An 11576-nucleotide genomic window follows, 5' to 3' on the forward strand; every position below is an offset into this window, starting at 1 on the left:
TGCAAAAATGAAGAACTGAGTAAAGTAACAGAGAAACTGGCACAATGCTCTGATTACTTCAGCAGTTCTTTGGAGTTGAAGCAAATTACATTTAAATGCGCAGTAGGAGACATGTTTCCATCCAGAGAACTGCTCTGCATAGGAATATGAATGACGAATCTACTTCTCATGGAGAAGCACGAAAGAAAACAGCATTTTTTGTGCATCATTTGTTTGTGAATGATGCCAAATACCCTTCCTAACCTTGTGAGAAGTATCCTACTTTGAAAGGAAGAAATAAATTTCTCTCCCCTTTAATCTAGAGAGTGAAAAAGGGGAAAGAATGTGATGTTTTGCCTTCCTTCTTCCCCACATGCACAGCATGTGTGCTTGTGGCTGAGGCACACGGACAGATCAATCCCTGCAGATGCACCATCAGATGCTTGCTGCATCGTTCCTTCCCCTGTGTATGGGAAAGGCACCATGCAGTGCAGAAGGTCAGTCTGTGAGTTCCTGGGTCCTGTGCTTCAGCTGGGAGCAGGACAGGTATATCCCTTCATGTAAAGCATCAAGGACAGGCATGCTGTTCCAAATGAGGGGAAGGTCTGCAAAGGAAGCACATTGTCCTGCTCAGACTTACCCAGAGGAGACAGAGAAAAAATTCCTTCTATGAGCAGTTGGGACCCAATAGGAAATTGCTTTTAACTGAACATAGCTATTGTTGATGTTTGGCTTGTAAATACAAAAAAACTTAAGTAATATGTCCACTTGTGCTTTTCAGAATTAAATTGCATTATAACATGATGTGCATGTACTGTGCAATGCACTGGTTCATGCATAAAGTAAGACAGCATCAACTTTTGCCATCCACAGACTACAATTTTTCAGCCATAGGAAAGAGAAGAGAGAGCATCAGTTTGCTGCAGATTGTGTGGGAGGGGAAGGGAAAGGGAGAAATGAGGGAGAGGCTATCATCCATACAGATGGAATCTGTAGTAATGGAGCTCCAGATTCCTTTCTTTACTTGAAGTGAGAAGATGAAAGAAAGAACAACAACAACAACAACAACAAAAAAAAAAAAAAGTTTAAATGTAGTACTTCTAATTCTTTCTTCCAAATCCCCTGCGATATTGGGCTGTATAGACTGCATGTTCCCTATGACTGAGTGTGAGTTGGCTCTGGGAGAGAATATGCTCCCTCCTTGCTCGATAGTTTTGCTCTGCAGAGAAGCCTTTCCAATAGACACCTGCATGCTGTTTTTCACTCAAGAGAAATGGATAGGGTGTGCATCTACCAGTGTGTGTATTGGTGTAGCGAGTGTCAGTTTCATTCATTAGACCCAGCTTGGGTTAAAAACCTGACCAAACAAAAGCAACAGCATCCCACCAGTGTCTGAGGTGGAGCATGGTCTTGATGTGCAGAAGAGCACTTGTCTTGCCCACAGAGACACTCCTGTGAGCATGGGCTTTAGTTCCCCCAGTAGTCACAGCAGACCAGCAGCACTTCTGTAACTCTTGTCCCACCTTAAACAAGGGTGAATGGCAGTCATTCAAAACTGCCTGCTGGCAAAGCCCTGTGCGATAGGAAAGGAAGCTGCTGGCTGCTCCTTTGGTGCCTCACAGCAAACACAATGGCAGTCACAACAAATCACTGGGTACATGTGGGTAGAAGTGAATCAAAGCACACGTTCATTAAGAATACAATGCTACTAGTCATTATGTTCCTTAAGTGATTTGACTGCAGCTATTAGTGAGCAGACGTTTTGCTGGGCAGGTCGCATGGCCCTGTCAGTAAACACCAGGAATACACAGCATGTCTTGTGCTGGATAAGGGAACAGTCCACATCACAGCTCATTAGTGCTGCAGTCAGTCTTGATCCCTTTAATTTTGACTTCTTGCTTCTTTCCCCCCTTCTTACAGGTAATTGTGCTCTCCTCAGCACTCCTGACCCCACAGGGCGCTATTGAGCAGTTGTTTGCAGCTGATCATCCCCAACCTGATCCTGATATCTGACATGGGAGGATGTGTGGAGAAGATAGATGGCTGCCTTGGCTGGAAGCATCAAGTCCCTGGTTTGTCACTGTTCCCAACAGCCCTCTGAAAAGCAGCATGTCCCCTACTGTGCAGCTGGGTACCTGACTGCAAGAGAACTGTGCAGCTCACGGGGGCTCCTAAAGCTGGTCCATTTGTCCTGTACCACCCTCTCCTTAAGGGTCACACAGTGTGGTGCTGAATCACCCCCTCCACTCAGCACTCGCAAGGATGATTGTCTGTAATAACTCCTTAGAAAAGAAGAAACTGAGGACCAGGTAGGCTGAATGTGCACTCCCTGAGTAGCACTTTCCTCTGCAAGTAATGCCAGTGTTTTTCTGGGGTTGATTCTGCTGGGAAATGCTGCTGAGGGAGAAAAAGGGCAGCAAAATCCATCTCTCTGCCATGTTATCCTGCAAAAGATGTGTGTCTTATACAGTATTAACAGCCTCTGCTCATTATACCCAGAGAGGAATCATGGAGCACAGCCCCAGTTCAGCTGGCAGAGCAGCTCCCAGTGCAGTGATGCTCTCCCAGCCACAGTAGAGCAGCAGGATGGAGGGCTGAGTTACATGATTGTTTCTCTCCCAGGTTTCCATTTCCTGCTCTAGTTTCTCCACCCACAATCCCAGGAGAAAAGGCTGTTTCTGATGGCACACTTCTCCGCAGTTTAACACAAGGAGGACATATGGGCTGTGATGGGGTGATGGTAACCTTGGAAGAATCCTCCCCTCACATGCTTTTAAAAAAGAGGGGAAAAAAAAAGCATGTTCCCATTTTCAAGAGGCCACTGTGACAGGTTCTTTTTTGAGCTAGATTTCTGAACGGCATGATAAGAGAGCAGCTTTTATATTTCATTTATGATAATGAAAGAGCTGCTATCACATTCAGTTCTGTAATTTTTCTTTTTAACAAATTGATATAATCTTAGATAAAACAGCATTAGCCAATAGAGACTGTGATTGTGCATAGCACAAAATGTTCCAAATTGCAACATAAAATGGAGGAGCTCTGAAGCTGCATCCTCTTGGTTCATCCGAGAAAGGTTAAGACTGCAGCTCACACTAAGAACGAGAATGTCAAGTGATAGATGAAGTTTGCTTGAACATAGCATTCTTTCTGATGTCAAAGGAATAGCTTAAATAGGAAGTAGCTCTTTAACCTTTTTTTAGTAGCCTGCTTGAGTTCTCTTAAATGTTTATAATGGTCTCCAGAAAAGGCTGCATTTTGGTTTAAATTCGCTTTTGAGTGGCTAGAAGGAAACAAAGGACCAACTATAAAGCATGGACAATGTTGCCTCTATGAAAGAACAATTTATAAGAATGACTTTAGAATGGAACTTTGTGCTGTAAAAAATGAGAAATATTATGAGATTGCAATGTTAAAAGCTCAAGAAATATTTTGAGCGGAACAGCTTGAGAGCAAATAGCCTTTCTCTGCATTTCCTCTTCTTTCATTTAATCATTTAATCTTAGACTGTAGATGTTTTGTGAATTATGTAATCAATAAAGCAATGCCTTTACAATGCTCAGTCCTCATCTCTTTCCCTCTTAGGACACAGGGCTATGCTTACCAGGACTGCATATTCCTGCCACCCCTCTTTCTTGCAGTATTTGACTACCCCTAAGAACCAAAACCTTCTCTCTTGGAGATGTCCTCAAGGAGTTTCCATGCTCTGTTGGTAGCAGAAAGCTCTTCTACCTCCTGCAACCATTGTTGACCTCTGCAGCATCAAGCAGGTTCAGGCACTCATATCTCTGAGCTGCTGCTGTGTTCCTGAAGTGATGGAGGCTCGCAGTTGTGGCCTTCTCTCTTCCACTTTCTTTCGTGAGTCAGGTCTCTGACCTGGCCATTTGAGGACGAGCTCTGCAGGGTAATGAGAGGGGTGCAGGGTTTAAGCAGACACTGGTTCTTCTGCACATCCTGTGGGTGAAGCAGCTCCTCTAGCTGAGGCAGCGATTGGTTTTCCAGGCTCCCCTTGATGGGATCTTTCAGCCAGTGTGGCCACAGCTGTGGCCATGGATGCTGGGATCCAGCCACCATCTGGTACTCAGTGGCTGTAGAGATGAAAGCAGTCACAAAAAGCCCACTCCTCTCCTAGACCAAGGCTGGAGTGGGGTCTTTCCAGTGGCCCTGGTGTAATAATTATCTCCTATTTGTAGAAAATAGTTGTCATAGCTACATGTAGCTCCAGCATATGCTGGAGAAAAGACCTGGGCAATGAGTGGTCTCCTGACAGCTGTCCATGACCAGGAGCCACACAGGACTGTTTGGGAGGGTGCAGGGTGCTGGACCACAGCAAGAAGTGCCAAAGCCCTCTGCATGTGACACAGAGTTGTGCTCACCAGCTATGGGATAGGGAAAACAAAAGGCCACCGTTGGCACAAGGAAATGGCACAGAAATCAGTGAAACAGCATTTGAATGTAAGCTCAGACTGGTGGGGCTGTTGTGTTTGAATTCTAGTCCTGACTTGGTCAGGTGAGAGTGGTAGCTCACATCAAAGATTACCATCAGGATGACCAGTATTTCCACCATTAGAGCTGTGTGCTAATCAGGGGACAACATGCACGATACCATTCTAGGTTTAGCACGAACATTCCCCCCCTCAGGAACGCCCAGCCTAAAATCCCTTTAAATGTCAACAAATCAAGTTCAAGGCTTGTAGTAATTTGATTCAATTCTTCATTGTCACACCAGTCTGTATAAAGCTGCTGTGCATATTTTTTTAAAGAGACCAAAAGCCCCTTAAAACATTTTTCTGCCTATGTTAACTGACCTACCTTACCTCATTCTCTCCTCGCTGGAGTTTTCTGACAAGGGAGTATAAAGAATCCAATTTTAATTTTCAGTACATCTTCTGAAATAGTTTTGTAAAAGTTGGAAAGCAGTTATGAGAGCTTTCCCCCCCACAGATAATGCTAATAAATCAACAGCACAGGCAGCAAAGACCTTCTTACAGTTTCTGCAATGTATGTTAACCACTCTGAGAAAACAATTACTTTGTCTCCAGGCTTTGCTGGCTATTACCAATTGTTTCTCACACATAGGAAGAACACACGAGAAAATACGCAATTCAAAATTTAATGCTGAAAGCAACTGTACATAAAATAAATAAATTACAGTTCAAACAAAAGCACAACTGGCTTTTTAAAGTGCATGTGTGTAAGGCCTTTAGCCTGTGAACTCCATTGGCTCAATGTAGGAAAAAAAAATAAAATAAGAAGAAATGCTTAAGTCAGCCATATGTGTTTAAGGATGAACAGGGACTGGCTCAGCTCTGAACAAACAGCCAGCTTCATTGCCTTGGGGCAGCCATGCTTCACATCAAGCTCAATCACTGATTCTTTCTCTGCCTATTATAATACACCAGTGAAAGAAAGAAAGAAAGAGGAGAAAAGTGTCTCACGCTGGTAGCTGTAATGGACTATCACTCCAACCCCAGGCTTATTCCTAGAAAGCTCTGTGTTAGATCATTCAGTCTCAACAGTGTTTTTTCAGACAGTAAAAAAGACCCACCAGATATTTGTAATTACATATGTTTACACCCTATGCACAATAGTTTGGCATACAAAGAGTCTGGTCAAGTTGTCAGCAATAACATAGCCAGTAAAAAAGTAAAGGACCATTGTGTACAGTCACGATACCCAGTCATGTCCATTGACTTCACACTTACTTTTACAGAACAGTTGCACGTGTTCTTGTTTGTTTTGAAATACGAGTGAAATACAGCTCTACTGTGCAATAAATTGAACAGATATATCATGCTGTCCTCCATCCAAGTGAAAGTGTTGTAAAACTGGAGTGGTTACTTCTGAACAGTGAACTACAGTTCAAGGTGTTTCCCTGCTCAAGTACCAGTTGAGAGTCACAGCTAAAAGGTTGTCTCTGCACAAACATTAAGCCAGATCTGTCCCATCAGAGAAAAAGGCATTTATTGGAAAGGTCCATTTCCAAGTGAAAATACTTGTTCTACAAGTTACATTCTAGAGCCATTTCAAGACTATTTTTGTGGGGTTTTTTTTTTTGGTTTGTTTTTATTCTTTTCCCATCTGCCACTGTTCATTGTTCAAGCAACTTCTCGTTTCTACAGCCATGCAAAACGCCACCTGAACCATCCTGTCACACCATCAGACTGCAGACATGCCAGTGTTAGACACCCCGGGTTTCAAACTTGGGAGAAACGTTGAGAAGAACAACGCCTCTTCTTGGCCCTGCTGTCAGACAGACGTGACAGTCCTCACTTTGGCAGACAGAGCTTGCTTAAACCTCCTCTTCAGATCCTGCATGTTGGGCGATTTGGGTCGTGGAATGAGAGAAGTTCTCCGTCTCTCGGGGGTGCTGTTGGTGGTCTGTTGTTTACTGACTTCTTTGCAGAGGACATGGAAGGCATTGAAGACATCTTTGTAGTTTTCACTGACAGACACTTCATAGAAAGCACAGCCCAGCATGTTGGCCAGCTGAAGTCCGTGCTGAGGCTCCACCTCTTTAACATGCAAGAGATCAGCTTTGTTTGCTACGATGACAACAGGGACAGCATTCCCTGGATGCATCTGCCGAACGTGGTGGTACAGGTGACTGAGCAGTTCATAGCTCTTGTAGTCTGTGATGGAAAAGACAATCACCAGGGCGTCTGCCCAGCGAATGCATCTGTTCAGCTGCTCATTACAATCCAGGCTGTGTTCATGAATCTGTAGAGTGAATGGTCTCAAATTAGATGGTTGAGGTCGTAAAAGACTTTTAAAAGGCTCCTTTAAATCTAAACAGCATTTTACAGCTTCAGACTTATGTATCTGCATTTCACATTGTAAGTACAAAACTTAATCTGAGCATGTCAAATAAATACATATGTTGATTCAGCTGCAAAAAAAAAAAAAAAAAAAAAAAAAAAAAGGAATTTAAGACTGGAGTTTGCTATACTCAAAGAGAAAATTGACCCAAGTCGTTCTGCATGCAGAGAAAGACTTTGTAGTTCCACAGAATGGGAAATTAACTGGCTAGACAGCAAGTCTGGGGAAGCAAAGATATGAGCTGGAAACATTTAGACCTGGAGTGTTGCCCAGTTCAAAAAGGCAAAAATCCAGCACTGCTCAGGTCTATACATTCAGAACTTCAAACCGTAATATCTTAATGAACACAGCTCCAACATAGTAGACTTCACTTTTTATTATATAAATGTATGAGTTTTGTTGGGCAGTAGCCATGACATTTTCTTCCACATGTGTACCATATTTGCACAAAGTGAGTTGGGTTTTTTTTTTTTCCATCTAATGTTCCTAATATATGGGAACAAGACACTTCAGTAATTCAGCCATTCCAAAGCAACAGGCCTCCAGCATACAAACGATTCACCCAAAACAGTGAGCCGTTTCTTTTCATTACCAGCAAACTTCAGGCACCCAACCCATCTGGTTTGGCAGCTGTGGCTTAGGCACAGGTTGCCAGCTCCCCCACCCAGAGCTCTGCACTGGCATCACACAGAGCTCTGAAACAGGCATCAGAACGTCACTAGGAAGAGCGGAACAAGATGCTGCAGTGGACAGACACACACACCAACTCCAGGCCGCTTTGATAATCTGCATGGATGCATCTGACTCACCTGCACACCCGGGGTGTCCTGCACTTGGATGGCCAGCACCTCCCCATCAATCTGGATGTGCCGGCTGTAGAGGTTACCTGGCAGAACAGCAATAGGTTCACACACACATACTTCTCAGACAGACTGTGATGCTTTTGCTACCCAATTAGTCATTTGGGTTGAGTATTAATTATTTGGTTTGTGATAATGTTACTGGAAGCCTGGGATTTATGACTACTTGCCAGTACTGGGATTTAACAAGCCTGGGATTTAACCTGGCCCTGACTTGCCCTGAAGCCTTTGCTCTGGGCAGCCTGGTCTGGTGGTTGGCGACCCTGCACATAGCAGGGGGGTTGAAACTAAATGATCATTGTAGTCCTTTTCAACCCAGGCCATTCAAGGATTATAGGATTCTAGGATTTAGCATCACACAGCTCTCCGCTCTGTCACTTCTGAAGGACTGCTGTAACTTCACTGTGCACGGCAGCCAGTCCTTAGTACACAAGGGCAGTACCCTGGTCAGTATTTCTGTCCCTCAGAAGCCATTCCTCTGCGGGCTTATTCATAGCCGCTCTGCTGGCCGATCCCAGAGGCTGGGTGGCTTTGGTGGCTGCTTGTTTCCCGGGCCGTTCCAGCAGCAGATCGCCGCACTCCGGCAGCTCAGCCGCTCACACCTCCCGCCGCCCCGCGCTCGGCGCTGAGCATCGCCCCATATATCCCCTGAGCCGAGGCCGCTCCGATGGCTTGGCTGCAAGCACCGAGCTTGGGAGGGTAGCAAACATTGCGTTTGCATTACATTGCATTGTTTTAGATTAAAAAAAAAACAACGGCTTCAGTGAGGGGCGTTTTCACCAGATAAAGCACACCTGGCAGCGCAAGGCAGAACGAAGCACCAGCACAGCTGCTCGCGGGGATCACCCAGCGCTCACCCCCGACGGAGGGACCCCGAACCGCCCCGTCCCCCCGCGGTGCCCACCTGCGTTCCGCTCGTAGTCGCCGATGAAGCGCCTCGTCAGGAACCGCACCACGAGCGCTGCGGACAGGCAGGATAGCGTTAGCCGAGCTCCGCCGCCGCCCCGGCCCCGATTTTCTCCCTCCCATCCGCCTCACCTGTCTTGCCCACTCCGCTGCCCCCCACCACGGCGATCTTAACCAGGCGAGGCCGAGCCGCGGGGCAGCCCTCACCGCCGGGCGCGCACTCGGCGATGGTGCACATGCTCTGCGTCAGGCGCATCGCGCAGCCCCGCGCAGCCCCGCACTCCCACTAACACCGCTGCCCTTCCCGCCGCGTTTTTCCCGGCCCCCGCCAGCTTCGAGCCCCTCCCCCTTTCCAACAGCCAATCAGAGAGCCTGTCGTATCCAGGCCACGCCCCCGTCCCCTCCCCGTGCCGAGGTGGGGGCCGAGGAGGCTGCAGGGGGGCTGGTTTGTGCACTCGCTGCTGGAAGCGCTTAAAAATGAGAGCCGAGGTCAGCCTCGTGTTGAACGTTGAAGGCCAGAAGCGGGTATTTGTGACCCTAGTTGGGTGTCGGACAGCCCCTGCACCCAACAGCAGTTGATCAAGTGCTGCTGTGGAGCTCCGTCCTGCCACCTACATGCTTCTCATTCACAGAGAGACACAGAAACGGGGCAGAAAAATCAACAAAACGTGAATATGGATATGACAGTGACTTAAGAAGGATAAGAAAACGTTGGCGGGGAAGGGAAAATGCAGATGAGAGGTGGATAGGCATGGAAGCAGGAGGGCTCTGAGCACCTGAAAGCTCGTCTCAGTGACAGGATGCAGTGTCAGAGCTGCCCATGGGGGGAGCAGCACCTGCAGCGGGGGGGAGGCAAAGGGACTGTGGTAGAGCCACCATCCACATCCAGGGAAGACGGACCTCACCACATAGCTGCACTGATTTTCAAAAGAAGAAGAAATCGAAGCAAAGTTTGGGTCAAAATCTCAGCAGGGAGAGAAGAGAGTTGGGGTACAACTGGGGTGTGCTGCTAGCCCTGGCCAAAGGCAGTCACAGTTGCAGCAAACAAGCATTTGCACAGAGCTTCTGCAGAGCCGCAAAGTTATGTTTGCATGTGGAAAAAGATCTCTCGAATACAATGGAGCAGATTGCTGCTCCCTCAGTAGCTGCTGCTCTCCCAGCTATAAATGTGAGCGCAGATGCTATGAATAGCAAGCAAGGCTGGATGCAGTGCTGGATGCAGTACAAGAACCGCTCTCCCTGCCAGCACCAGAACAAGAAGAGGTGATGATGGGTTCCATTTGTAAAGACCAACGAGGTCATAGGAAAAGAAAAAATCACTTGATAGATTTCAAGTAGATGCAGTTTAGAATGAATGGGTGGGTAAAATTATGCCTATAGAAAGGCACTCTAAGGCAAAAGTGAAAAGGATATGGAATTTGAAAAAATCAACAGGGCTGAGGGTTCAAAGACTGGAATACAAAAGAAACACTGGTTTTCTTTATGCCAGATCAGCAGAAATGGTACAGACATTGTATCTCATGCAAAAGGAAAGGGCTTCACAGAAGATTTCCTGACATTTTGGTAGCTAAGGTCAAGGGAAATAGAGACCCTGGGGCTAATGATGGGGAAGATCCCTCACCTGAAAAGTCTTGTCTTTGTCTTTGAGATGGGAAAATGTGGAAGACCGGGAAAGAAGAAATGAGTTTGCTATGCAGGGAGAAGGTCATACAGATAAAAAGGGGAGTCTGGCAGCATTTCCAAATCCAATGAGCGTTTTGCCTCCATTTTTAATAAAGAAGATTGTGTGAGAGCTGTGAGCAAAAGGAGGATGAGTAATGTGAAGTAAGCCGTGGGCAATTACTGCAGTGGGGAAATCAGTCTGTCTTCAGAGTGCCAACAGACCAAGTGTGTGAAGATGAGAGTGGGAGGAGCAAGAACTCTTCCTATAGTTCTCACATCATTATGGAACATATGCATTAAAGAAAGGAAATGAAATGTTTTACAGTAACTTGGACAAATTTTGAAGGAAATAATAATTAAAGGTATGGGAATAAATGGGATAAAATGAAATGTTACTTCTGAATGATCTCTTTCCTTGATACAACTTTGTCTCCCTCTCTGAGAAGTGGCAGATCTAACCCATTTGGGGTTAATAATACCTGACACTGTCCAGAAGGAACTGGTTGTTCAAACAGAAGAACGGAGGATGAGGAGGCAGTGACAAAGAGCTGTGTGCATGAGGCGGACTGGAGGAAAGTTATTCGGTGGGACTCCTCAGGGCTCCTCTCTTCCTCCATATTTTCATTCTAACAGTGTCATCAAGAACGTGAATGTGCTAATGAAATCCACCGTTGGCAGAGCCGGGGGACATCACCACTTCAAACAAGGGTGGGAATAATGTGCTGGAGAAATTGGGTGCCTCTTAGAACTAGATTAATGAAAATATAATTAAATTTGATAATATTAATGGCTTACAGAGATAAATCACAAAAATTTCTTCTGTCAACTATGAGACCAGCACTTGGGAAAGAAAGACTAGTTAATCACGAGGTGAGCAGGAGCTGTGTGAACAGGCAAATGTAAATTCAGCTATTTCAGATTGGTTATTTCAGAAAATATCTGAAATGTGAGGTCAGATTCTGCCACCCAGGCTCAAGAGAGAGTAAATCTAAAGCAGAACAAGCAGGGGTGAAAATCACTGCAATGATTAAAGCCTGGGCAGCCTATTTCAGCCAAAGACAAGAACACATGGTGCATCCAGTTTTGCAAGATAAAGAGGAGCTTGGGGAAAGAGATGCCAGGGAAGCCAATACTAGAGGCCAAAGTCAGCATGAGAGCAAGTATACGTACACTTGTTTCTGTACTCAGAGCAGGAAAACACTGGACTGGCCCTCTAACAGAGTGGTAAGACCAAAATCAAACTTAACTTCTAAATGGAGCTGGAGTTTGTATCAGGTATTCTAAAATGGGACTGTCTGCGGTGACAATTGGAGATTGGATGATTGAGAAATGCCTTCCAGAGGCCTGCAG

At 45.8% G+C, this 11576-nt stretch overlaps 2 protein-coding genes across 2 annotated transcripts in view; one reads left to right on the plus strand and one right to left on the minus strand.

The window, feature by feature from the left end:
* The window catches only part of SCFD2 (sec1 family domain containing 2), a gene marked incomplete at both ends in the record, with an annotated part of 175459 nt that extends 173467 nt beyond the window's left edge, over nt 1–1992 (plus strand). The window contains one exon of the mRNA XM_079534886.1: nt 1900–1992. Coding sequence (XP_079391012.1) covers nt 1900–1992 — 93 coding nt within the window. The remainder of the gene's footprint in view (nt 1–1899) is intronic.
* A 4236-nt stretch (nt 1993–6228) lies between these two features.
* On the minus strand, nt 6229–8820 carry RASL11B (RAS like family 11 member B; the record flags this gene model as incomplete). The annotated part of the gene is made up of 4 exons (XM_079534418.1): nt 6229–6699; nt 7608–7684; nt 8563–8619; nt 8697–8820. 4 exons carry the CDS (start codon nt 8818–8820, stop codon nt 6229–6231), a joined length of 729 nt encoding a protein of 242 aa, XP_079390544.1.
* Between the last annotated feature and the right edge of the window lie 2756 nt (nt 8821–11576).

This window comes from Tetrao urogallus (assembly GCF_951394365.1).
Source record: "Tetrao urogallus genome assembly, chromosome: 4".
Taxonomy (NCBI): domain Eukaryota; kingdom Metazoa; phylum Chordata; class Aves; order Galliformes; family Phasianidae; genus Tetrao; species Tetrao urogallus.